The sequence below is a fragment of the Pezoporus flaviventris genome, unplaced genomic scaffold (assembly GCF_033815535.1).
Source record: "Pezoporus flaviventris isolate CSIRO_AGI_PZ_B2104156 unplaced genomic scaffold, CSIRO_AGI_Pfla_v1 ptg000154l, whole genome shotgun sequence".
NCBI lineage: Eukaryota > Metazoa > Chordata > Aves > Psittaciformes > Psittacidae > Pezoporus > Pezoporus flaviventris.
This window is the reverse complement of record NW_026892702.1, coordinates 283,179-309,003: the sequence shown is the minus strand read 5'-3', so window position 1 is coordinate 309,003 and position 25,825 is coordinate 283,179. Positions and strand designations below refer to the sequence as shown.

The window sequence follows — 25,825 nt, the reverse complement described above, 5'->3', positions numbered from 1 at the left end:
AGAAAATGAACATGAGCTGGCTTCAGTGTGCGCTCACAGCCCAGAAAGCAACCATACCCTGGGCTGCATCAAAAGGAGCATGACCAGCAGGTCGAAGGAGGTGATCCTGCCCCTCTACTCTGCTCTCATGAGGCCTCACCTGGAGCATTGTGTGCAGTTCTGGTATCCTCAACACAAAAAGGACATGGAACTGTTGGAACAAGTCCAGAGGAGGCCACGATGATGATCAGGGGCTGGAGCACCTCCTGTATGAAGACAGGCTGAGAAAGTTGGGGCTGTTCAGCCTGGAGAAGGCTGCGTGGAGACCTCATAGCAGCCTTCCAGGGGGGCTATAGGGATGCTGGGGAGGGACTTCATTAGGGACCGTAGTGGCAGGACAATGGGTAATGGGTTAAAACTTAAACAGGGGAAGTTTGAATTGGATCTAAGGAGGAAGTTCTTTACTGTGAGGGTGGTGAGGCACTGGAATAGGTTGCCCAGGGAAGTTGTGAATGCTCCATCCCTGGCAGTGTTCAAGGCCAGGTTGGACAGAGCCTTGGATGACATGGTTTAGTGGGAGGTGTCCCTGCCCATGGCAGGGGGGCTAGAACTGGGTGATCTTAAGGTCCTTTCCAACCCTAACTATTCTATGATTCTATGAATAGAAGGTGTTTTTCCTCAGCCTGGGGTCTTCATAAAGTCTTCTGGCTTCGTACAAATTCCGGGAAGTCCCAGTGCTAGGATCTGTTGCCATTTAATAGTCTGGAGTCTAACAGCAGCATCCTCATGAGACACACGTGTCCTTGTGCACCATGTCTGGAGTTTGAGCTGGTTTTGCTCTGTGCAGCCCCCATCATTTCCCGAGAGCCAGTGTGCCCTGGGTGTGGATGGACGCGGCTCAGCCGGCCATGGCCCCCGCCGTGACCCACCGTGGGGTATGGTGTGGGGGGGCGGATAGTTGTGGGTCGCCTCTGCTGCGCTTCGCGTAGGAGGTTGGGCGTGGGGAACACAGCGGAACCACTGGTGCGGAGCCGCACACTGGACAAAAGGAGTGCTGTGTGCTGGGGGGGGGGGGGGCAGGAGGGGCTGCAGGCGCCGGGAGGGGGTGCGCGAGGGGGTGATGCCTTCCTTGGGGAGGGCGGTGCAAGGCGTGGGGAGTGGCGCATTGCCGTGGGGCGGGAGGGGCCGAGGCGAACCAAGCGGAGCGGGCTCACGCCGGGCGAGTTGCGGTTGTGCCGTGCCGTGCGGAGCCGTGCGGAGCCGAGCCGAGCCGTGCGCGGGGTAGCGCGTCCTGCAGGACCGGGGCCCAGCGGCCCCGAGCCCGCGGCAGGTGAGTGCGCTGGGGCCGGGCGGGGGAGCCGAGCCGTGTCCCGCCGTTACCGCGCTGGCTCGTTCTGCGCCCTCCGCTGGCAGCCTCTGGAGCGGGCGGGCCGGACCCTGCAGGACAGGGGCATCCCCCCTGAAGCTCCGAGTTCCCGAGCGCCCATGGACGCTCTCTCTAGGAGCAGGGGTGCCCCGGCTGGCCGATACCTCCGGTACCGAGACCCTGCTGTTTGCAGGGTGCTTGAACGAGCTGACAGAGACACTGCGATAGGTCAAGCCCAGCTGGGGGACCCGCTCCTGCCTTGGGAAATGGAGTCCGAGCTAGGTCTAGTCCCGGGAGCCCGCTTTGTGCTTTGTCCCGATGGGAGCAGCTAAGCAGACCAGTTCATGGGGCAGAGCTGCCCCCGGGAGTGATGGCGTGGAGGAGTCACTCCTGGAAGCAGCTCTTCTGGCCTGGTTCTCAGTGGGGCTGTGGCTGGTTACCCATCTGCTGTCCTCGGTACTCGCTCGGTGGTTCACAGCCTGTAGCACTGTCCCTAGTCTTGGTTCAGAGAAGGGCTCTGGGCTTTTTGGAGGGCTGCAAGAAAAATGTAGATCCCAACGGTAGGGAAATAGACTACTGGCTTGGCCCGAAGTTCCTTGGCAGCTGCTGTGTTACCTTTCCCCATGTCCAAGCAAGTAGTTTGCCTTTGATGCTGTTCTGATATTGCTTGCACATTCTGTGCACACAGTGGCTCAGGTTGGTTTGCTGAAGGAAAGATGGTTTTTCAGCCCGGTCTCTGCTTTGCAGGAAAGGTCCCTCTTCCCCTGCCCTTTCTTGGTGCACCTGGCTTGAAGACATGGATCTGCCTCAGGAGGTGGCCCTGCCAAGGGAAGGAATGGCTCCAGGTGGATCAGGCAGGGATTCATAGATTCATGGAATGGTTTGGTTTAGAAAGGACCTTAAAGCTCCTCCAGCTCCAACCCCTGCCATGGGCAGGGACCCCTTCCACTAGAGCAGCTTGCTCCAAGCCCCTGTGTCCAACCTGGCCTTGAACACTGCCAGGGATGGGGCAGCCACAGCTTCTCTGGGCACCCTGTGCCAGCGCCTCAGCACCCTCCCAGGGAAGAGCTTCTGCCTAAGAGCTCATCTCAATCTCCCCTCTGTCTAAATCTGCCTCCCCCATCTGTGGCATAGCAGTTCCAGGTCTCCTTCAATTTCCCTGCCAAGTTCAGAATCTCCACTGCTGAAACAGCAGCTTCCAGGAGAAAGCACGCTCAAGCTGCCTTCAGCAGGATCTCAAATGTATTATGTTTTTCTGTTTAAAAATCCCCGAACACTCAGGTAAGAGGGAAAACTGAATTGGAGCCTGTGTAAAACCTGCTGCAAAGCATAGGTAAAGCTGTGGGGTAAACAAATGGTAAAAAGCTAGTACTGTGTAGTGAAGAGATTGCTGTTACCATGCAGGGTCAGTCACAGCATGGCACAAGCTTACAGGTGGCCAGCTGGAGCTGAAGTGTTCAAAGTGGAACTACCTGCATGCGGATGGTTCTGACTCATCAGGCAAGAGTTGCAGTGCTCCTATTCCTGAGCAAAAAAAGAATATAAACCCAAGCTGGACCCGAGCAGTGAGGCTGAGGGATGCACCATGCTGCGGAGCTGGGATGTCAGCTCATCATGGGATGTCAGCATGGGGAAGGCCAGGCAGCACTTAGAGGCCCTCAGGCTTCTGCAGGGACCTTGCTGGAGAGTTCTCGCCTGGCCCAGAGTCCCTCCACAGGGAGGAGGCAGAGCTGAGTCACTCGGGGTACCTGGCACATATTTCCTTGTCCTTTTCCCATTCAGTCTTGCTCTTTCAGGAGTGTAGCTGCTCACACAGTGGGGGGGTTGTGTGGGCTGAGATGCAGCTGTGTTTCTCTCTTGTGCTGGTCCACCAGGCAAGGTCCCCCTTGCATAGTAAGTCCTCAGCAGCCCCCACTGCTGATGGTTGCTGTAGACACACTTGTTATTTTCTATATAAATTATTATTCCTGTGATCATTAGGTTTGGTGCTTTCTGGTGACATTTCAGAGGATCTCAAAGCAATCTAAGCTCATGGGCTGAAACTGAAGGTCGTGTCACTACTAAAGCTCTTCTTTACACCAGTTGGCAAAGTTTTTGGGAGTGAGTTCCGCACCTTCAGGCTGCACCCAAATGTACCTGCACCTGGAGAGTGGCACAGGATTTCTCTGGAGAGCATGGGGTGTAAGTGGGCAAGCCCATTTAAGCCAGAAGTTGTGATTTTTCTGCCACGTCCCTGCTTCTTTCTATATTGAGAAAGCTGCTGCTTGGCTGCTTTGTGAGCACAGGAGCTGGTTTTCTTCTGCTGGCAACTGGAAGCCTGGCAGCTTCCTGTAATCAGAGTTTAAAACATCAGGGCTTTTAAAGAAAATGCTTCAGGGTTACTCCTACTGTTCAGATTAAGTCTTGCATAATCTTCCCTAAGGGCAGATTTTGCAATGAAAACTTCATGTAAAGCAGCGCCCTGGCTTTACATAAAGCAAGGCTGTGGGGTTTTGACTTGAAGCACAGTTTCTGAGGGAACTTTCAACTTTGAGCATTGATGGCAAATGCTTTGGCTCCTATCCCATATGATCTTCAACATAAGTGCTTAAGGCTAGAGGTGTGCATCTCTAGCCACCAAACATGAAATATCCTGTTGCTGCTATTTAGCAAGTGGTTGGCTGGTGCTCTGCTCCTCTTGTGTCCTTGGTGACAGCTGTAATTAGGTAAATCATTGAATCATAGAAACACAGACTGGTTTGGGTTGGAAGGGACCTTAAAGCTCCTCCAGCTCCAACCCCTGCCACGGGCAGGGACACCTTCCACTAGAGCAGCTTGCTCCAAGCCCCTGTGTCCAACCTGGCCTTGAACACTGCCAGGGATGGGGCAGCCACAGCTTCTCTGGGCACCCTGTGCCAGTGCCTCAGCACCCTCCCAGGGAAGAGCTTCTGCCTAAGAGCTCATCTCAGTCTCCCCTCGGGCAGGTTAAAGCCATTCCCCTTGGCCTGTCCCTACAGGCCCTTGTCCCAAGCCCCTTTCCAGGTTTCCTGCAGCCCCTTTAGGCACTGGAGCTGCTCTCAGGTCTCCCCTTCAGGAGCCTTCTCTTCTCCAGGCTGACCCAGCCCACCTCTCTCAGCCTGGCTCCAGAGCAGAGCTGCTCCAGCCCTCGCAGCATCTCCATGGCCTCCTCTGCACTCTCTCCAACAGCTCCACGTCCCTCTTGTGCTTCTGCCCCACCGCTGGATCAGGGCTGCAGGGGGGTTCTCCCCAGAGTGCAGCAGAGGGGGAGAATCCCCTCCCTCGACCTGCAGGTACTGTGGATCAGCTCCATTTTCTACAATCTTACTGAAGCCACAAGTCACAGTGGTGTGGGAATGGCTTTGATGTCCTAGGAGAGGTAAGCTGCATGAGCTGCTTCTTCACTCCTACTCCTCAGTTGCTCAATTGCTGCCAGGGTTCCTCTTTGCTGCCCTCCGTCCTTGGTGTAGAAGTAGGCAGCGTGCAAATTCCATATCCAGACCTGCTGGGCATGATCCTGGCTGCTGGGGAGCCTGCTCACCCCATTGCTGTTTTTCCAGGGCTGGGTTAAGGGCTCTGCAGCTGCATTAGGGGATGTGAAGAGCCACTGCAGTGGGCAGTGCTGACAGAGGTGCAGCCAAGGTGGGTGTTCAAGCTCAGCAGATCTGAGTCTTGCTCCCCATGCAGGAGGCCATGCTGCTGAGCTGTGCAGCTTCTGGCCAAAGCGCGTTCTGTGGCTAAAAACCTGTGTAGTTTCAAAAGCTTTACTGGGCACCTTCATAGAAGGAAAACATCCATTGAGAGCTATTCAATACAAATCACTGTATCAGCACCTTCTGTGCTGAGCTACAAGTGGGAGCCCAGAAGGCAAATGAGCAGACAGGTCTGAGCGCAAGGGTGAGGGGTGCCCTTGTCACCTCTCACAGCTCATACTTGACACCCCACCTTGACACTGGCTCCTCACATGGCCTTTGGCAACTCACTTAACTCGCCTTGCTTTTTCCATTTGTCAGTGCTAGCCAAGTCTTCCTGCTTTGTAACAGTGGACTAGTAAGAGATAACAAGTGTAGGGAGCTGGGATTGCCTTAGGGGCTCAGTCTGCTGTGCTAGATTGATAGGAAAATGCTTATCTCAGGTGCAGATCTATTTTTCTCCTTGGCAGTTAGGGAGGTGTTGAGTGTGATACCCTCGAGAGAGACTTGACTGCATTCAGTGTCCCCAGCATTGAAGAGCTTCTTAGAATCTGTGTTGTCATGCAAATACTGCTTGTTTACATAGCATTACACAGAGAAATGGATTTAATGAGAGTGACTGACTTCCCTATGGGGGCTAAGCTGATATTTGTAAATCAGCTGAAGTTCAACTTCTCACAAGTCATAGGGGTTTTCATAAGCCAGTGGTGGATGGGATACAGCAGGCATGGCCAGAGGAAGGGTTGGAGTAGAGAGAGGGGAGAGCCAGGTGTTAAGGGGCAGTAGCCCTGGATGCTTGAGGCAAACTCAGCTTGAGGTGGGGAGACAAGCCCTGCCCTGACATAGCAGGATTTCAGCTCTCATTCCTTCACTCCCCTGGGAAGGACTCACGTCTGGCAGGATGAATCCTGGAGGCTGTTGGAGCAGGGAACATTTTCCCTTGCATCTGCACAGCCTAGCTGCAGGGGGTCAGGGCAAGGGCCATATGAAGAGCAGGGATATGGTGCCCACAAGTGCTGTAGGGATGTGGAACTTGTGAGAATGCACTCGCCTGCTGTGTCGAGGTGAGTCTGGTTTCCTCCATCTCAAAGCATGACCTTTAAAATGATCTCTTACCTACTTTTCTTATGAAGCCTCTGGCAGGTAGGTTACTGTGGTTTTAATCCCCATGTGCAGATGGGATGAAGGGGCCCAGCTCCCATGGAGTACTCCCTTCCTGGTGTCCCACCATCAGCAGCTGGTTCTTGAAGTGCCTTTTTTTTTGGAGCAGGAATCTGTTGCAGGGAGGGGGGCAAAAGTCAGTGAATATACCTGTGTTTGCAGTTCAGAATCCTCTGCCACTGCTGGGACGTGGAGCCTCAGCCACATTTCTTACAACACAAAGTCTTGAAGCCGCTCTGTTTTCCTTGCTTGCCTGTTGGTGCAGCAGGGTAGCAGAGGTGCACAGCAGGGCATCACGCTAGCACTGGCTGTCACATCAGCTCCTGGGAAGATTTGTGTGGCAGCAGATGAGGCTGAGAAGAGGCCCGCCTGAAAGGAGCCTGCTTCAGTGCTGGTGAATCTTAAGAGGATTCATCACTTCCTGACTTTGTGCAGTGTGAGAGGGGTGGTTTGTTTCTGTGCACAAGCTGCAGAACGCACTGAAAGCAGGTCTGAAAATGGATTTTTCCAGTGTTGAAAGATCTTCAAAGCACAGCAGTCCCTGCCAGACCTGCTGAAATAATTTTGCTCTTAGCTTTTTGAAGGAAGAAGGCTAAGAAGCCCCTTATCCATAAAAGGTTGAGAAAATTTGCTACAAATCTTTTGTGTTTTATTAATTTGTTTTAAGCTGCCTGGAAAGATCAGTCCTTTGGCTGCTGAAGACCATAGCTCCAGCTTTGGGGGCAGCCAGCTGAAGTCAATGGGACTACTGTGATTAATTTTCCACTGCTGGGAAAAAAGATGTCTGAAATGCTCTGACTGGATGACTGGATGAACCAGCAAGGTTCCACACCAGTTTTGCCACTGTGTCTGTGTCCTCTGTTGGGTTCAGGTCTGCTGCCAAGGTGGCTCTCGCTTGGGGACCCACCACGACCTCATCTGTGTTGCTGCGCTGCCCAGCACTGGGGTGGCTTGGTCTGAGGTGGTACATCTGCAAAGGTGCTGGAGTGAATGTAGTGGTTTGAAGGCTCAGGCTTTTCCTCCTCTTTGTGCAGGCTGGGAATTGAGGCACAGAGATATTATGGGGAATGCAGTATTACTCTGTGAATTATTTGGATAGTGCCCCAGAGGCTCCTGGAAATGATGGAGCCAGAGAAACATGGCCAGAGGGCAGTTTGGCGCATGTGAAGTCCGCTGAGTGACTGCCTCTTCACTCTGGAGGCAGTCAAGCTGGAGAATATGGATAGTCAGCATGCCTCAGCCCAGGGAAAGCTTTGCCCTTCCTCTTATGGTGGATGAAGAGTTAAAGTTACACTGAGGCCATCCCCTCAAGGAGGCACTTGCATCTTGCTCTGGAGGCAGGGTTAGGAAGCATGAGTCAGATTCACTGCTGAATTATGCAGGCTTCAAAGCTGAGATAGCTGGAGGCTGCCTGCTCATGCCCCTGCTGTGAGGAGGCTGGGGGCTGTGTTTTCTCCGTCCTCTCAGCAGCACTTTGGCTTATCTTTATCCTTGCACTGTGACCTTCAAATATGGAGAGGGGAAAAGCTGTCTCTTCAGGAAGGGAAGAGGATGAATGATTTCTGCTTAATGGAAGGATAATGCTTTGGTTTTGCTGTAGGTCTCACAGAGCTGAGAAAACAAAGCAGAGCTCAAGCATTGCTGTATGAGAAGGGAATCATGGCAAGGGGGGGAAACTGCGATGGTGGAGTAAGGGAGGGATGCACAGCAAGGCTGTTTAATATGCCTCTGCTGTGATCAGATCCAGTGGGTTGTTCACTGGTGTGAGCCTGAGTTAAAAAAGCATTGCCACTGTTTTCTGGCTTTCGCTGCATGCTGATGCTTGCTGTGTGTGACTGATGTGCCTACTGAGACTGTGGGCAGCAAGTACAGGCTGTACTCCCTCAGCTGGGGAATCATCCTTTGCCATAATGGGGATGGCCCTTCAATTAAATACCATAGAATCAACCAGGTTGGAAAAGCCCTTTAAGCTCACCCAGTCCAACCCTTACCCCAGCACTGCCAAGGCCACCACTGCCCCATGGCACTGAGGCCTCGTCTCCACGCTGTGTGAACACTTGCAGGGACGGTGACTGCAGCCCTGCCCTGGGCAGCCTGTTCCAATGCCTGAGCACCCTCTGGGGCAGGAATTGTTCCTCAGCTCCATCTAAACCTGCCCTGGTGCAGCTTGAGGCCATTTCCTCTTGTCCCGTCCCTTGTTCCTTGGGAGCAGAGCCCAGCCCCTCCTGGCTCCATCCTCCTGTCAGGCACTTGTAGGGAGCAATAGTGTTTGCCTTGGTTTAGTCCCCATGTTGCTTCCCTCAGGTGTTTCTCAGCTGCTGTTCCTCTCCACTCAAATGGCTGCTGTCAGAGAAAGGGTAAACTAAGGTCTGGAGCCTTGAGGGTATTTGGGGCCTAGGGTTGCCTCTTGCCAGGTTTAGTTCTCTGAAAGTGGGGTGCCTGGTCTGAGTGGGTCTCTCTGCTGGTTTTAACAGTTGCTGGAGAAAGACCAACACTTCCAAAAGAAGATGGATGCCACCTCCAGGGATACCCTTCTGTGGTGTTACTCTCCCTGCCCTCAGATGGGGTGCATTAAACCTTGTCCCATTTGCAAACTCTGTGTGGGTTAAGATCTAGTCCCTGTCCTGAAGGACTGAGAAAAGCCAAGAAGAGGAAGGAGGAAAAAAGGTGATGCCAAGGAGATGCTGACTGAGGCTGCAGCCCAAGTGTCCTGAGTCTGCTCCTTACTTTTTGGGCTGTGCCACTTCTGCAGGATTTTTCTGTGCCATACATGGATAATCTCGTGGAGCAGCATGGTCACACTGGTGATTCTGGTGTCTGCCCACCTACAGATTTCAAAGACCTCAAAATGTTTAATTCAGTTTATATCATGATTAGTGTTTTCCTAGGAGCAGCATCAGCAGAGCAGGGTTTTGTGGTCTTTCCAGGCTATCCCTGTCCACAACAGCAGCCAGGACCACAGTGTTGGAGGATGCTACAAAGTTCCTCTAGGCTATTTTTTCCATGGGAGTCTGTAGATACAGTGATCAACAGGAGGTGAGGACCCATTAGCTATTGTCTTCACCCAGCTCATCCCTTGTCTCTGAGGGATGAAGATATGGCTGGAACGTGGGTCTCAGGTTCACTGGGTCCTCTCTGAAATGAAGAGGCTCATTCACAGTGGGGTGATTTGCCTGTAGTGCTTGGCAGATAGCCTGAGCCTTTATTCAACTTTAGGACTCTGACCCTCTGCACCAAGAACAATCCCTGAGCTAAAAATAATCTCAGCTTCTGGGAACAATACAGAGAGGTTGAGATTTGAGATGTATTTTGTGGGTTTTGGTTGGAAATCCCAAAGGCAAAGGCCATGGCCTTTACCTGCTGTGGAGCATGTTTGGGTTTGCAAAGAGTCCACCCCTTGATGGACTGTTTGAGAGTGCAGCTCCCACCTCCCTCTTTGATCCCTCCATAGCCCCCAGCCTTTGTCTGTGGGCTGTAACAAGAAGCAAGTTAGAGTAATTGCTATTAGATGATGCCTCAGACATTTCAGCAATAAGGTCACAGTATCTTTTCTCATCCTGATGCATTTCTCTTGATGGAGAGGGTGGGCTGGAGATGTTCGAGGCAGCTGAAATGCTTGACAGTTCCCACATACTGAGCTTCCTTTTAAACACCCACGTGCCCTGCTCTGCTTTTTCATTTGTATAGAGTCAATTAAATATCGGAGGAAATGAGGTTTAGATATGCTGATGAAATAAGTGCCATATGACATCAATTTAGGGATCTTGTAGCATGAGTCTTCAGAATTAAAAAAAAGATGACAAATGCATGAAGAGTATGGCAAAGGGAGCAGGGACAGACAGTCAATGTGTGGGATCAGGCTTGTGACTGCTGAGTGTTATGACTGTTTTTTTCTACTCTCTTCTGCACCTTTTCATCTCAAATGAATCCATGTGCCTTGTCCATCATCTGTTTTGCAGGGTGAGCCAGCATGAAGCCTCTGCTGACTGCCTTGGAGAATGTTTTCACTTGTCTTGTTTCTTTTCCTTCAAAACACCCCCTAATTTCCCACCAGGCAGGCAGTGCTGTGGCACTTTCTGTGCATGGGGAGTGTTACAGGGGAGGACACTGAACAGAGCTTCATAGATGGTTTGGTTAAACTTGCGCCAAACTCAGATCAGAACAGCAAGGTTGTTCTTTGGAAACTCAGGTGCCTGACTATCCTTAACCCTGCTAGAGGCCAAACTGCATCTTAACTGCGTAAATGTCTTTATGCATCCTCGCCTGATGAGTCTTAAACAGTTTTATGAAAGCCATTTCATGTGGGACTCAGTTCTCTGGATGTGGGCACACAGGAGCTGAAGGTCAGGGCTCCTTGGAGGAGGGGCCACCTGTGTCTTCGTTCCCTTGTAGACTTGTTTTGTGGGGTGGAGGTAAGCCAGTTCCTGGAGGAGCAAGTCTCTCTCCACTTACCTTCAAAAACATTCATTGGTAAAGCCAAAGTTACAGGCAGTTAATCTCTTCCTTGAAAACCTTAGGATAATACTGATTTTTAGAGCCAGAAGATCTTAAAAGCTTGTTTCCCCCTTGTAGGTAGCATCAGCCATAGATCTTCACCTGGAAACTTTATGCTTTTTGATTAGATCAAAACTGTGTCCTGATCAGGTTTTCCAACACTAGGTCCTCCGTGAGTATAACATGTGTGGAGGCTTTTAACTAAGTCTAAAGAAGGACAACAAAGCTGGTGAAGGGTGTAGAAAACAAGTCCCACGAGGAATGGCTGAGGGAACTGGAATGTTTAGTCTGGACAAGAGAAGGTTCAGGGGGGACCTTATTTCTTTCTACAACTACATGAAAGGAGGATGAAGCCAAGAGGGAGCTGGTCTCTTCTCCCAAGGAATAAGCATTAGGACAAGAGGAAACGGCCCCAAGCTGCACCATGGCGGGTTTAAACTCAATATTAAGAGCAATGTCTTCAGATAAAGGGGGTTTTCAGGCATTGGAATGGGCTGCCCAGGGAAGTGGTTGATGTACCATCCCAGGAGTTATTTAAAAGACATGTAGATGTGACACTGAGGGCTATGGTTTAGTCGTGGACCTGGCAGTGTTAAGTTTACAGTTGGACTCAGTGATCTTGAAGGTCTATTCCAGCCGATATGATTCTATGATTCTATTCTTCTATTTCAGATTTCAGAGGGTATTTATGTCACATGGTGACCAGTTACAGTAACGACCTATACTTACATGTGCCAAGAGCCTCCTGTCCTTAGATCACCTGAGTTCCTATTTGCTGGGTCTTATAATGCCCTTATCCCTATTACTTGCCATTTTCCCCTCAGCAGAAGTGTACTTCAGGTACCAGTTCTCTTGTAACTTTCCCTTGTGTTTAAATCTCTGGGGGAAGCAGATTTCCCAAATTTTTGGATTTTTCCTAAAGATTCTTTCTTACCTGGCGAGGGATAGGTTTGAAATCTGAGCAGCTAAATCAAAGCTGGGATTGCAGTCCAGGGTATGATTCCAGCCCTGTGAGCATGATGCCATCCTCGGGGGGCAGGATTTCATCCAAGTCTGTGTCTCACAGATGTCCTTGTTGACGGCAGCAAAATAAGCACTTGCAAAGTGAAAATGATTTATCATGTCAGAAACTTACCCCGAGCTTTTAAAGTCTTACTTTCCAGGCTGTATTTATTTATTTCATTTAATGAGAATGTGTTTACGCTCAAATGAAATGCAAGTGTCCCTTTATCCCTGCTGCATAATTTACTTTAATTTGCCTTCCTGTGCAGAGAGGAATTTGCCTTCCCGATTCATTTTGTTGGGTTTTTTTTTTTCCCAGCAAAAAATTGTCTTTTTGACTGGAGAGGTCATGTATTTTTGGGTTGGCTTGAGAGAAACAGCTAAACTTAGACTAGGTGTTCTCACATAAGTGAGGATGTCTACGAAAAACTAACTGCTAACTTGGCATCCAGGGAAAGGGAGCTGATCTCCATTGATGCTGGGAGCTGTTGGCTGCAGGGCTGTTCCTCACATCCTTGCACTAGTGAATGTCACTGTTTTAACTGTGGGAAACCACCCTCTTGCTGGACAGCAGGAGTTGTGGTTTAGCCTCCTCCGCAGGCTGGGAGTATTTGGTAAATTCTTTTTCTGTGGGTCAAGAACTCAAATATACTGGTAACATATTCTTAGGGTTCAGCAGCGTAGTATTGGTCAGCAAATCCACTTTGGTTTTGCTTGACTTACATTGTTCTTATACTACGACAAGGTTTGTTGATGTCTGTTATAAAAAGCCAGAACGGAAGAAAGTCCATTTCTAGTGACAGTGGTAAAGGCTGAGTAACTCTACTGAGGTGTTTTGTTCAGCTGGCTTAGATAGATGATCTCATCTAATGTTACCACTGTTTTCTGGAGGAACTGAGGAGCACTCATCTCTCCATCTGGGTGAGCCAAGCGCAGAGGGGGCAGGATGGAGAGGGCTGTAGGAACGTTTCCCATGCACCTCATTATCACCTGTGCTGCAAGAGAAGACCACTCAACTCCTGTGGTTTAAAACATATGGGGACTGAAGTGATTTACTGATTTATTGATAAGATGTAATCAACTGGCCATCAGTGAAGCATCAGAATCATTATCAGCAACTCATCAGCTAAACCCCAGTGCTAGATGCTTAAAAAATGTTGATGAGCATCTACAGATTTCTAAACATCCTTCCGTATATGATCCCTTCAAGGCCAAATTGTGCACAAGTGTGCATGCATGCCTACATAAACCGCCAGAGCACACCCCCCTGCCTGCCAGGAAGGGTGGGTTCCCCTGTTTTAGACCCCAGTGCTGGCACCCTGCTGTCCTGGCAAAGATGTTTTGTTTGCAGTGATCTCTGATCGCAGAAGGTTCTTGTGTGGCCTGTTAGTAAGCACTACATAAGCTGTTACGTGCTGCTCCTGAGGGGAAAGCTCCAGCCATCAGACACTGGGCTTCCTGGTCCAGGGAGATCTCTGAGCCCAGTCCAACGCCCAGCGTACTGGCAGAGGAGGCTGGTGAGAATCTTTCTGCTTTCCTGATGATGGGAAGAAAAGTCCTGGAAAGAGTGTCCGGGCAGATTGGCTGTCCAGTGGGTGAGGGGAGGAAGAGTCTGTTCTTCCTTTATTTTTTCTTCAGGAAAATTGGCTGTCTAGAGGAAGGGTGTGAAGCCTGGGCTTTGTATCCTCACAGCAGGGCCTGGGCAGTTGCTCGGGGCTGTCTGGGGTTACTGGTCTGTTGGGAGGTTGTTTACTTGAGAGCAGTGGGTGCTGCATTGCTGAAGAGACAGAACAAGCCCCCCAGTGCCTGCCTGCTCCTGCCATGCCCTTCCCTGACTGTAGCCAGCCGTGGTGATGAGTCTGGAGCCACACTTTTGGCTGTGATTGCCCTCTCGGGGTACATGCCCAGGCTTGTTGAGGGTCTCTGTCAGCCCTGGCAGTACTGGAGCCTTGCTGAGCCCGTGGTGGGGCAGTGAGCCCTGCTGGGGAGCCAGACCAGGGGAGGAAATTCCCTGCAGCAGGTACCTCTGGTATTTGCAATGAGGAAAGACCCAGAAGAAGGTGTCCCAGGGCTGCTTTTCTAAGTGACTGCTAATGTAATGTTTTCAGTCTGTCAAGGCGTGTGTTCCCTACAGTGACAGCTTGCAGCATCCAATCATTTCCAGGCCGCCTGTGAGCTGCTTCCTTGGTGCTTCTTGCCACCCTGGGGAGCTGGGAGGTGCATGTTGGCTGCTGTGTACAGAGGCAGCAGCTGAAAGCTCAAGAACATGAGCAGATTCCCCAGAGGGTGGTGAAAGCCAGTGGCTCTGTTTTCCCCCTCCCTTAAGGCAAGGCAGCCTCAAAGAGACAAGCATCCTCCTGTGCCTCAGCCTGTGTCCTCCCCGCCGGTGGAATTTGATCTGGGAGCACTGGAGATAGGGGCAGCTGCCCCAGTGCTTTGCCTGCTCAGATAAAAGGGCTTTGGGTGCTCTCAACCTTGCTGGTGACACGAGAATGTGCCCTGCCTGCTGTCCAGGGCTGTGGGCTGTCCCCCCAAGACTGCCCTTCCTGCTCCCTGTCCTCCACAGCCCCTAGGAAGCCTTCAAATAAATCTCGGCATTTTGAAAGGCCATTTTTCCCCCCAGCCTACGTGTCAGCACTAATCTGGGGACAAACAGCCACATTTATAAGCAAAAAATAAAGACTCTGCTCCCACTCAGCAGCATAATGTGAGGGGCCATTCCTGGCGTGCTGGGGATGCTGCAGGGATTCTTTACTGGACAAAGAAGGCAATTGAGGAGCTAGGTCCTGGAGGGAAGAGATGGTACATGGGAAAAGCATTGAACAGAGAGGTCTCTGGAAAGGAAACCATTCCCTGTGGAAGAGGCAGCCTCAGGCAGCCTGCCTTGCCCAGGGGAACCTGTGGGTCACCCTGCAGGCAAGAGGGGCTCCAGGGTGGCTGGGGTCAGGTCTGCTGCTCTGGTGGGAACGGCTCCTTTTTCCTTTGTGACTGAAGGGTGCTAAAGTGGAGGGAGAGGCTTTCAGAGCCTGCTGGGTAAATATGTCTCTGGTAGCTAAAGCAGCAGCTGGGGGTGCTCACCACAGCTTTGCCAGTGAGTGACCACCACTCTGGAGTGAGGCTGTGGGTCACTGTGTTACTGTTTTGCCATCCACACAACAGGAGAGGGCAAACCTGTGTCTCAGGATTGGGTGCAGGAATGGGTAAATGCTGAGAGTGCATCCTCATTGGTGGCTTGGGGTCAGAAGGATCACTTAGACCTTGTCAGCATTATATCCTGGCCAGTTGTGCGGGATGCGGAGGAGCTTCTCTGTGTCTTGCTGACTGAGCATGAAGCACCACTTGCTCGGCCTGGAGCTGCAGCACCTCCTGTGTCTGCCCTGCTGTGCCATGACCCTGCATGCTGAGCATGCCATTGGGCAATAAAAGCCCTTTGCTGCACCCTGCCACCAGCTCGTGCACCCAGTGCCTTGCCCTGCTGCATCCATCCCACAAACTCTGCTAGAGCTGGGCCGTTTTGTACACCAGAGAGAGATCTCTGCAGAATCTGGATGAATCATCCCTGTCGGAATGTAATGCCTTTGGTGCAGGGCTGTGTTTGGTGAATCCTGTCTCCTGCTTCCACATGAGCCTCTCCCCTGGTGCCAGTACATGGTGCCTGGGTGCAGGCTGGATGGGAAGGGGCTGGGCACGGCCTCGTTTCAGTGGTCCTGGCTGTAAGGAGCAGTTACCATCCCAAGGCAAAAACCTCCAGGCAGGCCCCTGCAGCTGTGTCCTGTCATGGGATGTTACTTAGTTGCCTGTCCTTGAGTCATAGCAGGGGTAAAACTGTGGCCCTGTAATCTCTTTCATGTGCCCTTTTTGATCTGAGTGATCTCCAGTGATCATGGCCACAGGTTCCTCTGTTCATGAGCATTTCCAAGGCTTTGGTCCTGCAGGTGTTTGCCAGGTAGGAGCCCATGTATCGTGTTGATTTTGCTCGAACTGGATTCCTGCAGTTTGTGTGTGACTGTCTTGTGGTGGCAGTCTTGGGTCTGGCTGCTTTGAGAAGTTTGTGCTGTTGTTCTCCTTCATTGCGTTTCCCTGAATCTCAGCCTGGAGCTTGCCTGCTGTTTGTGTCAGGGGCCCTTGCCCTGCTTGGTGCCAGCTGTCTGCCTGCCCCATGTCCCTGCCCTTGGCTCTTCCTAAATTCCTGCCCTACTTAGCCCTGCCACCACATCTGTCTGTTCCTGTTTGGCAGCTCTGGATCTTGGCAGGACTGTGGGGGGACGAGGTGCCTGGTGCAGACGTTTTATGCATGTCTCAGTGGAAATTAGTATTATTGATATTGACATCAATGTCATTAATATTTTTAGTGCAAATTAATAACTAAAAATCCCCAACCCCTGACACGTTGCCCAGAACTTCAGGAGATCTATGTCCAAGGTACATAAGGCCAGGTTGGACACAAGGGCTTGGAGCAAGCTGCTCTAGTGGAAGGTGTCCCTGCCTGTGGCAGGGTGTTGGAACTGGATGAGCTTTAAGGCCCCTTCCAACCCAAACTGTTAGGTTATGATTCTAGGAAATTTTGCCTTTCCCTGTAGAAGCAAAGTAGCTATGAAATAATCCACAGGGTGCTGATAGAGCTTCTTGTTTGGTGCAAGACCTAGGGCAGAAGCTTGGGGAGAGCAGAGCTTACATTTGCTTCAGCTGGAAGCACTGAAAAACTGCTCTTTGTTGTGTGTTGTCTCATCTGGTCAGAGTATGGTAAAGCAGCTCGCCAGAGCCCCAGGAATTGGCACATGCTGTCAGTGGAAGTTGCTCAGACAGCTTTGTAGCAGACCAGTGGTTGGTTACAGTTATAAGGAAGTGGCACCCTATTCGCCTCCCTCAGGGTGTCGAAAGCCTATTTTCTACTGGATTTGCCTCCCCTGCATTTTGGAATGGCAAGTGATGTGAGAGAAGGAGAAGAATGGCATATGGCTTTGGAGGAGTGTGAGTCTGGTGCTATAAAAGGCAGGAACGGGAACAGTGTGAGGGGACTGGAGAGGGAACGGTGAGAAACAGAGGAGTGTAAGAGGAAGACTGTTCAGCAGAGGCACTTGGAGTCAAATTCAGGACACAGACAGCAGGAGGGTTGCTGGGGCCCTTGTTCTGTGATTCTTTAGGGCTTATAATGAAATGTAGGCACCTGCCAAAGTGAAAACCTTTTTAGGACGGTTTCCTGCTACCACATTCAAGTCATGACCCTGTGTTTGCAATAGTAGCTAAGTCCTGTCTAGAGCTCTGGGGGAACAGATTTGGCATTTGTATGTGGCATGTGACGTATACTGAAAGGCCAGTTTAGACACAGTGGCTTTTAACCCAACATAAGCTGGCTGAGCAAGACCAAGACCCCTAGACTTTTCCTGGGCTGCACTGTCATGTCTGGAAGGTGATGCATCTGACCTGCTGTAAACCTTTAGAAGGTATAAGAAGGTATATTCTGATTTAACATCTTTAAGTCCTAATCTAAAGAAATCTGAATACAACCTGCATAAGGCAGGCCTAACTCCAGTGGGTTCTAGTGCAATACGTGCTTCAGGGTGCATCATCTCAGTGCCACATCTTCTTTCCCTCATTTCCTCAGGCTTTATTGAGTCCTGGTCTCTAGTGCAGGTATTTGTTTGATGTTCAAATACCACTGACGGCTTACTGTGAAACACACTGTGTTTTAGCTGCTGCTCCCATGATGTGTGAAGCGGGACTGATCGCACCGGAGCCCTCTGGCCCCATGCAGTGCTATGGTGAATCGTCTGACACCTACTACCATGTGGACCGCTGGCAGAGGCTGCGCACTGCTGTCAGGAAGCTGGAGTTCTGGGAAAACTTCAACGCCGAGCTGATAGGCAGTGGCTTCTTCTCCAAGGTCTACAAGGTAAACTGACATGCAGGCAGCCCACGACCTTGTGTAAGAGTAGCTGCTGAGGCTGTGTAGATAGTGCCTTACCTGAGGAATCTGTTCCCAAATTTATTTCCTAGTCTTCATCCATTCTCTAGCAGGTTGGATGAGGTAAGGGAGGAAACCCCTCTGCACACCGAGCACATTGTCTTTGATGCACATCTCCCCTTTCACAGTGAAAAAGGAATAGGATCATCTGGTCAGTGTTCACTGATACTGTCGTCTGGCCATGCAACAATCTTGTCAGGGAGCTAACCTGGGTGCTGGATGAGATCAGGGGATATTTATGCTCTGTGGTTTGTTCCCAAAAGTGTAGCAAAATATACAGAGAAAGAAAACATAAAATTAAGCTGTGGGTGTCTCCTGGAAGACCTGCCACCCACACGCTGTGGAGACGCCAGTGCTGTCACCCCTCCCCAGCTGCTGCCCTGTGATATGGTGATGCTGGGGAAGAGCAGGGGGCCTGGGGCAGGGTCAAGCTGGGAGAGGCTGCTGGTCTGTCTGCTTCTGCCTCTGCTGCCTTAGTGTCAGGAGACTCATGGCTCCCTGCAAGCCAGTGCAGGCTGGTGTGTCACCAAAATAAAATTGCTTTTCTCACTGGGGCTTTCAAGTTCCTCCCTGCATCAAGGTCTATTTGTGTGGGAGTTTGTTTAACCCTCTCTGAGCAAGGACAGGATCCAGGGTGCTGCTAGCTTTGCTCCTCAGCCTGGGAGTGCCACTGCTTCATTAAGAGGGAGTGGATGGGCATTGGGTCTCTTCCCTGCAGCCCTTGGCTTTGTGAACAGCAAGTGAAAGGAGATGTGTCACATTAGGAAGTAAGACTCAGCCTTCATTTCTGAAAGCAGATGTCATGTCACTTTGCCAGGTCCTGGGACAGTGCACTAAAGCTGTTCAAGGGAAATCTCCAGCCAAAGGTGTGTGGCAGCTCTTTGCACACTAGAGCAATGCATGACAAATACCTCTTCCCACTACAGCCTCCTTCTAGTATTTTCTTTCCCCACCTACACAGCATGCTGTTGCTATCACTTTCTCCTTTATCTAGCAGATTTTCATAGTAACAGTTGCTGTTTCCTCTGTGTGTGACATTTTCCTCCTGCCCTGGCAGTGAATGAAATTCCAGCAGTAGGCAGGCTGGAGATGTGGATCTTGAGTGAAGATGAGATAACTTCTTGAATCAGAAGCAGAAAAAGAAATGTAAAAAAAAAAAAGTTTGAATGAAATGCTATGGGTCAAATAGTCAAAAGACAGTGGAGGAGGATTTGGGACAAGGACTGTCCTTTGTGGAGACTTGACATTTGTCTGGATACATGACCATAATCAAGTGCTCTGATGACTTGTCGTCCTTTTGGGTCAGCCACTCCCATCTGGACTCATAGCCCTGAACACCAGAACTCCTGCTGCGAAGCATCACTGGCCATGGTCCTTTGAAGCTCTTTGCCAACAGATAGTGTCTTCCAAAGTGCTCTCTCAGGAAGAACATAGGTTGATTCCCCGTGGTGCTGGCACTGCCTGTGCTGGCTGCCTGTTGCTTTTGCTGTCCTTTTTCTTTTGGGTAAGCCAATTCTCAGGAGTTATATGTGGCTTGGCTGAGAACTTAGTTCTACTTGGTGACTCAGACTCAAGAGGTCTTGGCACAGCCTTCTGCTCTATGGGTTATGTATTGTATGACCTGGGCACAAGGTACTTTCTCTTTTTCTCTTAGTTTTCAGATGTGCAATAGGGAACTGTTTATATATGAATATATGTGGTCTTAGAAGAGGCCTTCTGAGCCCGTTACCTTTGCCTGTTTCTCCCGCTACTGGTTTTGGTGTGTAGGTCTACCCTTGCTTTTCAGTCATCTCTTTTCCACACCAGGCTGGACTTTACGTTGCCCTGTGGACAGGAACCCCTCCAGCGCCTACTGACTCTACCAGCTTGGGCAGTGTAATTATGAACTCCACTGGTGTCCAGCTGGGACATGCAACCTCACCTAAAAGCTGAGTGTAGCTCAGAGTCTCCACCAGAGTTTGTGCAGAGCTAGTAGGTCTCACTGAAACTCAGTATTAGCTCTTCTGAAAGTTTTTCAGATCTTCCAGATTTCAAATGCTCCCTGTACTCTGTGCTGGGCATAAGGGCACTCACAGAAATGATTGATAGCATCCTTTATATTTACGCCTGTGCAATTACAATCAGTTACATCTGGTCGGTGACCTACAGTCTGTGGCTATGAAGTCCCATCAGGTGAGGGGTTCAGAGCTCTGGCTTCCTTATGACCTGCTTGAGTTATTCCAGTGATAACATTGACTACTAGGTTGAGTTCCTTCAGAAAGGAAGCAGCAGTTCATGTTGCTGAAGACAGTTTGCTTTGTGACCCTGATTATAATGACCCTTTCTGTCCTTTCAGCCTAGGTAAGTCTAGCTCTTTGTTCCCCTCAACTGAGTTGATAACCTTATCTGTAAAGTGATCCATAACAGAGAGCAATGGGTGATAATACTCTTCCCTTAAAACAAACAAAACCCCACAAACATCAAAATGAGAGAAGATTAGACATGTGGCTGGATTGTAAGGTAGGGGAAAAGCATTTTGATTGCTGTTCTTTAGCTTCCAGTATTCCTGCCTGGGGGAAGCTCTAGGAGTGAAATGTCTGGTCGTATTCTATAGCAGGGGTTCAGGTTAGCATGTGGCTAGGAAGCAGACATGGGACCTCTGTCCTGGGATGTGGGGGAGAGATGAGCTGACTCTGTGCTTTCTTTGTTGGGTCTGTCTGGCAGAGCCTGGGTGGAGGGGAGCTAGCCATGGGCAGGGGTACAGGAGGAATTGGGGATGGGGAGTGTCACCAGCAGCTGGGGCAGTGATAAGGCCCAGGTAGGAAGGAATGATGGAGATAGGGGGGCAGATTGTGTTTGGGAAAGGACATTGAATCAAGGCATTAAAGGGGAGAACAGCTTTGTGGTAACCCAGGGTGGGCTGAGAAACTCCTCCCAAGAGCCCAAGAACCCACAAATTTTGGCAGGGAAATAGTGTTGTGATGTGTTGGGACAGGAGGGATGTAGCTGTCCGCAGCCACCCAAGCAGGCATCACTGGAGTGGAGCTTATGTGGAAGGGAGAGCACTTTGCGCTTGTGCAAATAACTGTGCAAAAGCTCTGGGCGTCAGGGAAGTGAGGTTCAAGCCTTTGGTTGGGACTGGATGCTGTTCTCCAGAGGGGCTGGCAGACCTCTGGAAGCTATGAGGTGTCTTGCTCTAAATTTGGCTCCAGGTGACCCAGGCTGCTGCTTCTAAAGTGATGGTGGTGAAGATCTACAAGAATGATGTGGATCAAGAAGTGATTGTACGTGAGATCAGCCTGCTGCAGAAGCTGTCCCACCCCAACATTGTCAGGTGGGCACATCCTCCAGCCACGAGCAGTGGGCACTGCCTGGGGCTGGAGTTGGGTTGGTGTCTGTAAGGCAGTTCTGCAATGAGGGATTGAGCTGAACCTTGATGACTTCTTTGCTTTTTTTTTTTTTTGGTGTGTTTTGCTTAGGTACCTAGGGATATGCGTGAAGGATGAAAAGCTGTACCCAATTCTGGAGGTAAAGATTTCTAGCTTGTGAGTGTGCTGTGAACAGGCAATGACCCTGCAATTCTTTGGCAGGGAGGATGGCAGATATTCTATAATGCATACCTACACTTCTCCAACTCATGTGCTTGTGAATGGCTCTAGACCAGCAAGATTGCCCTGGAGGAGCTTCTGTCCTTTCTCCTCCACAGGTGGTCACGCTCACTGCAGGGCCATGAGATTCAGGCAGGATAACCAAAATGTGTTTCAGGTTGGATTGGTACCACCAAAGGGCCAGAATGGGCCAGATGGCAGGGAGGAGGCAGGAATAGAAAGTCAAGCAGACAGTGGCAGAACCACCATGGTGGCTCTGGAATGGTGGTGTGGTCTAATGGAAAAGCCTGGGCTGGTACTGGCAAGGTCTCACATTGTTCCTATGCTGTTGGTGGCAGATGGCATTCACTGAGCTGCTGCTAGGCTTTTTGCCTCTAGTTTGTTGCCTGTGAGGGAGGACTGCATCTGGCTTGTACAGCATCCCTGTAGTGGGGCAGAGCCCAGAGACGGGTAGTGACTACTTGTGGCAGGAGGGGTATTTGCACCATACCACACACAGGGGCCCCTGCACGCAGTGGTATTCCCAACCTTCAACCTGAAGGAGGGATTCTTGGGAGCTCCAGCAGAGCTTGTGCCCGGCCACACAGCCACTGCTTTTTGTTTGTGTTCCACAGTATGTGAATGGGGGTTGCCTGGAGGAGCTCCTGGCCTGCAAAGACATTGCTTTGACATGGAAGGAAAAAGTGGACTTAGCTTCTGATATCACCAGAGGCATGATCTACCTGCACTCCAAGAACATCTACCACCGAGATCTCAACTCCAAGGTATGCACTAGGAAGGGGACATCTCCTCTGGACTGCTGAAGTTGATTGTGTAGAGGACCCTTTACGGAGGTAACCATGAGGCCTGAGGACTCACACTGATCCTCTGCTCTATGCTAATCCCTCTGCAGGCAAGAAAACTTTCTTGATAAAACCCATCATTACATTGCATTCATCACTTGGCAAGCAGGACACCCATATAGAGATAAAAATAATTACTCCTAGTGCAGTTGCTTTCAGCAAAGAAACAGATGGAAACGCGTGCAGGATGGCACATGGTTTTCTTTGCCTACAGTTGCAAGAGAAGCTCTTCCAGATTTAGAGTTTCCTGCTCACAGAAAAGGGGAAGCTGTTGCTAACAGGAGCTCATCATGGGCTCTAGGAATGAATGCCATGTGAGATGGTCCCCGTCTGTGTGCAGAGCACCAGGAGATGTGTGTTTCCTCAAGTGCAGAGAAGTTGTTCTTCCTTGATCCAAAGGGTCCACATCACCAATTTTAGGATGGTCATCTCCATGGGTCTCGGTAACTCTGCAGTCTGGCATCTGGAGACAGGCTTTGGGTGTAACACAAAGGTACATCATGTTCATGATGTATTAGCCCTGTGCCCGGGTGGCTGCTTTTCTCAGCATGGGCTCATGCTGCTCGAGGGAGGCAGGAACGAGCACTGGGGTTTGCCATTGTAAGGTTTGTCCATGGTGATGGGCTATAATGTGGCTCTTCCTCTGCTACTGGTATGGCAGTAGGAACATGGTGGGACAGTGCCTTGTTGTTTTGTCTTGGACAAACTACCCAAACCTCAGGCAGATCTGTAGCATGTCCATGATACCACAGGGAATGTGAGCTGAGGGGCTGGCCACCAGCCTGGGCCATGTCTGTGTCAGCTGATGCCAGAGGCAGGCTTAGTGGCTCACTGAAATGGAGCCTGCAAGTCCTTGCAGTTGATGCTGAGTAGGTAGTGGGGTATGTCTTAAAGCTGTTCTTGTTGGTGCTCAGTGAGATTTTTAAGAAAAATGTGAAATATGGATGAAGGTCAGCAGTGGGGAAGCCAGTCAAGTGATACAGTTTTGAGAGACATCAGCACAGGAATAAAACTCACCTATGTATTCTCAGGCTGTTTACTTGCCTCAGTTACCAGGCTGATGACAAGGCAAGAACCTGGTTCACTCTGACTATAGATTTCTTGGCCAATGTGCTCTGAAGTCAGGTGAGATGTAATTTCCTATTTGGTGGTGACTGGTGAGCTCAGGAGCTTTCCAGATCTGCTTGTACAAAGTGCTAGAAGTCCTTTCTGACTTGCTGTGGAGGAACCCCTGGAAGAGGTTCATCCTTCCCCAGGGAAACCTAAGAAACCTGCAGATGGCGGAAGATGTGTGAGAGATGTGTGTACATGCGTACCTGAAATCTAGTTTTTGAGTGAGAGCCATCTGCAGAAAGCTAGTTCCCTGGGAGCAGATGCTGAGGAGGAAATCCTGGGAACCTGAACAGGCTGAAACTGATGGGGTTTGGGGAAACTTTATAGGAATTCCTCCAGAAAGCAGTGTTAGGGGTGGGTAGCCATGGGTAGTGAGAAGTGTTGTGGCTGTGATCCTGCCACAGCTGAAGGGGGTCAACATGCAAGATTTCGAGGTCTCCTTCGGAGAAAAGGATGTGGATCATGTTCGTTGAATAGCTTCTTCCAAGTACCTTTCCTGGCTTCAGATGTGATTCATTCATCCCATATCTGCTCTGTGCACTCCAGTTTTGCTGCTGGGATGCAGGTCTCTGGTGAGGGGAGGGCCTGCGATAGCGAGGTTGGGCCAAGGGTTAGTGAGGTGCTCCTCAGTGAAGTGCCCAGGCCCTTCCTCAGTAGGCATCTCATGCCATGTCCCACTGGCTCCTTTTAGAATTGCCTCATTCGAGTGACGCCGCGGGGCCACGAGGCACTGGTGACTGACTTTGGGCTGGCCAGGGAGGTAGTGGAGCTGCCTGTGAAGGATGTGGAGAGGAAGCTTTCTCTGGTGGGCTCAGCTTTCTGGATGGCTCCTGAGATGCTGCGGGGAGAGCCCTATGACCGGAAGGTATGGCACTGCTTCCAGCTCTTTGTTCATTCCCAGAGCCCCCAAGTGAGCATTGGAGATTTCTCTTCTGCTTGCTGGTGACATGTCCCAGCAGCAGAAAAGCCTTTCCCTCCTTCCCTGGGAAACACTGCCTCTGCTACCTGGACCTTTACTCAGTAATGTTTTACTTAGCAACTTGCAAGTTTCTTACGTGGCCTTGTTAAGTTGAACTTTTTGGAAAATGGACTGCTGCTGTGGACAAACACAGTGAAGCTTCTCTGAGGAATATGCTTGGTGAGTTACAGCCCCATGAGCCTGTTGCAGGATCTGGGGCAGAGAGCCAGAGCTGTGGTAGGAACACCAGACATATTGAACAATTGAGCATGGGACCAGGCTTTCCAAAGATGAGGTCTTTCTGGGTGGGTTCAGAAGCCCAGAAGTTTAGGAGTTTGCTGCCTCTGTGTCTAACATTTGTGGGTTTTTTTTTGAGGACCTTGTTGGTACTCCTTTTTCTTACACTTTGCTTCTGTGCCTGTCCTGTCCCACCTCCCATTCTTTCACCCCTTCTGCAGGTGGATGTGTTTTCCTTTGGCATTGTCCTCTGTGAAATCCTGGGCAGGATCCCAGCTGACCCTGAAGTGCTTCCCAGGACTCAGGTAATGATTCCTGCAGCCAATCTCAATTGTGTTGTCTCCATAGTAGCAGAGTGTGGTTTCACTCTGGACCAGACAGACCTGTACACATGTGTATATGGATCACACTCAGGCTTCTCTCTAGAGGTTTTCCCATGATAAAATCTGATCTCAGAATTTTCAGTGTACAAGAGTTCAGTGTACCTGTAGTTTCAAAACTTATGTTAGATCAACAGTTTCAGATTAAGTACTTCCTTTTAAAGACCTTAATACTAAATACTTCATTTTGCTTTGACATTTCATCTTCTACATTGAAGTGGCAGGTTAAATGCAACTTTCATCCCATACACTTATTTTCCAATATGCTGCAGTTAATTCACAATTCACGTGGAAACAGCGAGCTTCCCTAAAAACATGGTTTTTTTATGTTTCAATATTTGCAGCGTTTCCCTTCTGTAAAGTGAGAAGGGAAAGTTTATCCTGAACAGGGATGAAAAACCCAGCAGGAAAACAGCAAACTGCTGCTTTCCAAGGAGCAAATGCAAAGAACCTGCAGTGACCAGAGATTATTCCATGTTGTCCTGGGTTTAGCAGTAGCAGTCAATTTTTCTCCTTCATGGTAGCTGGTGCAGTGCTGTGTTTTGACTTCAGCCTGAGAACAGTGCTGATAATACCAGTGTTTTCAGTTGCTGCTCAGTAATGTTTACCCTGACCAAGGACTTTGTGAGGCTCATGCTCTGCCAGGGAGGAGGGGAAGCCGGGAGGAAGCAGAGACAGGACACCTGACCCAAGCTAGCCAAAGAGGTATTCCATACAACAGCACGTCATGCCTGGGGGGGTAACTGGGAGTTACCCAGAAGGACACAGGCTTCTGGGTTGGACTCGTTTCTCAGCGGGTGGTATTGTATTCTCTTCCCTTGTTATTTTCTCTTATCATTGTTGTCGTTGGTGGTAGCGGTGGTGATTTGTGTTGTACATTGGTTGCTGGACTGTTCTTGTCTCAACCCGTGGGAGTTGCACTCTTTCGATTCTCCTCCCCATCCCTTCAGGAACGGGGAAGGGGAGAGCCCACGGGGCAGGGGGGGCCTCGATTGCTTCCAGCCTGGCACCATTCACTGGGAGTGAGTGAACAAGCTGTCTGGCTAGGGTTT

General features: G+C 50.3%; 1 protein-coding gene across 2 annotated transcripts in view; it reads left to right on the top strand.

Annotated features, from left to right (window-relative positions):
- Nucleotides 1–1,252: 1,252 nt before the first annotated feature.
- The window catches only part of LOC133283199 (dual specificity testis-specific protein kinase 2-like), a 30,230-nt gene continuing 5,657 nt past the window's right edge, over nt 1,253–25,825 (top strand). The window contains exons 1-7 of one of the 2 annotated variants that reach the window (XM_061479787.1): nt 1,253–1,309; nt 17,385–17,584; nt 20,848–20,969; nt 21,115–21,163; nt 21,858–22,007; nt 23,890–24,063; nt 24,615–24,698. In XM_061479787.1, coding sequence (XP_061335771.1) covers nt 17,396–17,584; nt 20,848–20,969; nt 21,115–21,163; nt 21,858–22,007; nt 23,890–24,063; nt 24,615–24,698 — 768 coding nt within the window. In that variant the 5' untranslated portion in view covers nt 1,253–1,309; nt 17,385–17,395. Of the gene's footprint in view, nt 1,310–16,847; nt 17,585–20,847; nt 20,970–21,114; nt 21,164–21,857; nt 22,008–23,889; nt 24,064–24,614; nt 24,699–25,825 lie in introns of those variants that run through there. The other variant, XM_061479788.1, reaches the window with a different exon arrangement.